Source organism: Haliaeetus leucocephalus, unplaced genomic scaffold (genome assembly GCF_000737465.1).
Source record: "Haliaeetus leucocephalus isolate CR32 unplaced genomic scaffold, Haliaeetus_leucocephalus-4.0 Scaffold165, whole genome shotgun sequence".
In the NCBI taxonomy this organism is placed as follows: domain Eukaryota; kingdom Metazoa; phylum Chordata; class Aves; order Accipitriformes; family Accipitridae; genus Haliaeetus; species Haliaeetus leucocephalus.
This window is the reverse complement of record NW_010972601.1, coordinates 385,289-388,084: the sequence shown is the minus strand read 5'-3', so window position 1 is coordinate 388,084 and position 2,796 is coordinate 385,289. Positions and strand designations below refer to the sequence as shown.

The 2,796-nt window shown below is 61.3% G+C and overlaps 1 protein-coding gene across 4 annotated transcripts in view; it reads right to left on the bottom strand.

Moving 5' to 3' along the window:
- Window positions 1-472: 472 nt before the first annotated feature.
- Window positions 473-2,796, bottom strand: part of NF2 (neurofibromin 2 (merlin)) — a 37,646-nt gene continuing 35,322 nt past the window's right edge. For 3 of the 4 annotated variants that reach the window (XM_010563324.1, XM_010563323.1, XM_010563326.1), the window contains one exon: window positions 473-1,214. Coding sequence is in view for 1 of the 4 variants with exons in the window: in XM_010563323.1 (XP_010561625.1) it covers window positions 1,164-1,214 (51 nt within the window). In the remaining 3 variants the exon portion in view is untranslated. The remainder of the gene's footprint in view (window positions 1,215-2,796) is intronic. The other variant, XM_010563325.1, reaches the window with a different exon arrangement.

Below are 2,796 nucleotides of genomic sequence, written 5' to 3'. Positions count from 1 at the left end.
TCCCAAGGGGATGCGGGGGATGCCGGGGGCAGCACCAGCTCCGTGAAAGGGTAAATTGCAGCTGGAAGGGAGGTTTCCCCCCATTGAACAGAGGGCAGGATTTGGGACGGAGACACAAAGGAAAGGTCAGGGCATCCCCGTTCTCCCCGTGGCCGCTGCTGGGGGGTCAGAGCTGTGAGTAAAGGCACCTGCTTAGGGACAGGCAGGAGCAGGCAGCCCCAGTGTTCCCCTGCCAGGACACAGGCAGCCCCCCCAGCTCAGCCCGGGGAGGCTCAGAGGAGCTGGGGGGGGGCCGCATACCGCGTTACAGGGTGCTGGAGCTGAGCACCCAGCAAAAGCCTGGCCCTGAGTCCCCAGAGACCCCCTGGCCTCAAGCTGCTCAGGTTTGTCACAGTTTGCAGGAAAAAAAAGGTTTCATTTGGCTGGCACTAGCTGTTCTCCTGCTCCTTATCCCTTGCAGAGAGAAGGAGGAGGAGGAGGAGGAGACCTTCCTCCCCACCTCCTGCCTCTGCCTCCTCTCCCCAGAGAAGCAGTAGCCCTAATCCCCATAGACCGAGGTCCCTGCAGCTGCTCTAATCCTGCTCCCTGCCCGCCTGCCTCCCACCTCTGCTGGGCGCTGGGAGAGCCGGCGCGACGGCCCCTGATTTACAGCACTCTACTAGAACATGCTCTGTGTTCCTAATGGAGCTCCAGGCACCACCGGCACGGGGCTCCAGGGCTGGCACAGCCGCTGCCGGCAGAAGAAGGCAGCCCGGAGGGATGGCATCCTCGCCAAGGGAGACCCTTCGGCACGCTCCTCCACCGGCTGCCAGGCTGGGGGGCACGGCCGCAGCCCTGACCCCAGCACCAGGGGGAAAGCCTGGAGGGCTGAGCCAAAAATCTATGCTAGAAAAATAACAAAAAGGCTGGGTGGGGGAAAAAAGGTAAAAAGAGAGACACGGAGGAGGATAAATGGACACTAAGCTAGAAAACATCACACAGTCTGTGGGCGGCCGAGCCCCGAGTCCATCGGCGTGCAGAGGCTGGTAGCACCCAGCGGGGACTGGGGGGGCGATGCCCAGCTCCCCGGCCCCGGTTGGGGTACGCCGGTCTTAGGGGAGAGATTCTGGCTTGTGGGGGAGCCGGCCGGCAGGCAGCAGCGGTGCGGAGCGGCTGGTCGCTTCCTAGAGCTCCTCGAAGAAGGCCACACGGGACTTGGTGCTCTGTAGGGTGAGCTGCAAGAAAGCAGAGGGGTCGGCTGAAGGGGGACAAGGCTGACCCCCCCCTCCTTCCCGCAAGGCACCCAGACCCAGCTTCACCCCTCCCAGGAGGGCACCGGGTTGAGCAGGAGGGAGCTGCTGCCTTTATCCCCTCCTGGCCCAGCCCCTGCCCCTCCGAAAATACCAGGGAAGGCAGAAGCAGGGACGTCGTGCACACCCTCAGCAGCCAAGCCCCCGGCCGCAACAAGCATAAGCCCGAAGGCAAAGCGCAGGGCAAGGGGAGGCAGGTTGGGCTGGGGCAGCGCAACTGCTTTCTGCGGCCGACACCACCTTCCCCCCCAAAAAAAAAGGCTGCTGAGGGGCCGCAGATTCAATCAACTTAATTAGCATGGCTGCAGCTTTCAGGTTGTGGGATACACAGGAGCCTGGACCAAAGGCGCCCATCCTGGGCATGGGACTGTGCCCTTGGGGTCCAGAGAGCTCCTTCCTTTCCTTGCCCTGAGGGTGGGGGAACACACGGGGCTCTTGCAAAGCTGGAGGAGAAACAATCTCCATCAACTGAGAACAGAAGAAGAACCACGCTCATCTCTAAACCAACAGCTTCCCCAAAGCCTCTGGGCCAGGCAGGTACCTGTAACCTCCGTCACCAGTTAGGGACCATCCTCTGTCCCATGCTCATGTCCAACCCCAGCCCACCACCCTTGCTGGAACGAGCATGCATGCCCGGCGTGCTTCAAGCAGCCACAACGCAGCTCACCACCACCGCCGCAGGACCTGCGTGGGGCTGACGCCTTCCCCCTGCCCCGGGACCTCACCCCAGACCTGCTCCCTCCATCCCGCAGGAGGATGGAGCTGGAGAGCCCTCGCTTGGAGGACTGTGTCCTCGGAGCCAAGGCTCTGCAGGACTTGGAAACCTGGCCCAGAAAGGTTTTTTACAGTGCTAGCAAGGCTATCTGAAAAATAATACTCCATGGAGGAACCGCAAGCCCATTTTCTAACGGGCCAAACAAGAGACGAAAGAAACATCCTCAGCAGCGAGGAAGAAATCACAGTATTTACAGATAACCACCCAGAGGAGCATGGCGGGAGAAGTGCCACCTTCCAGCCAGCTGCTGAATCACCGCAAGAGTTTGCCAAACCAGCCGGCTAATTGCAAAGGCTTCGTTTCAGCTGGATTAAACAGCGATGCCTTCCGCTGGGGACCCGGTTTTGCTGAAACAGGAATCCTAGGATCACGTTACAGTGAGTTAAGCCCCGCGATGGAGCTGCCAAGCACTCCCCCCCTCCCCGCTTCCCCCCATGGCCTTTCCTCGGTAATTCCTTCACAGCTCTAATGCCATTCTGAAAAAATCTGTATTGCAGAGGAAATTTCTGCAGGGGCTTAACACCCTTTGCTGGCAGCATCTCCTGGGCCAGGGCTGCTGGTCCCCCTCCTTAGCATCCCCCTGCCCCTCCAGCATCCCCTCCAGAGCTGGATGGAGGGTGGATGAGATGGGACAGGGGCTCTGTGTGCTACGGGCAGCTCTGTGCCTCTCTTTCAAGGCTGGAGGGGGGGGGGGGGGGGGGGGGGGGGGCGCCCCCCCCCCGCCGCGCCCCC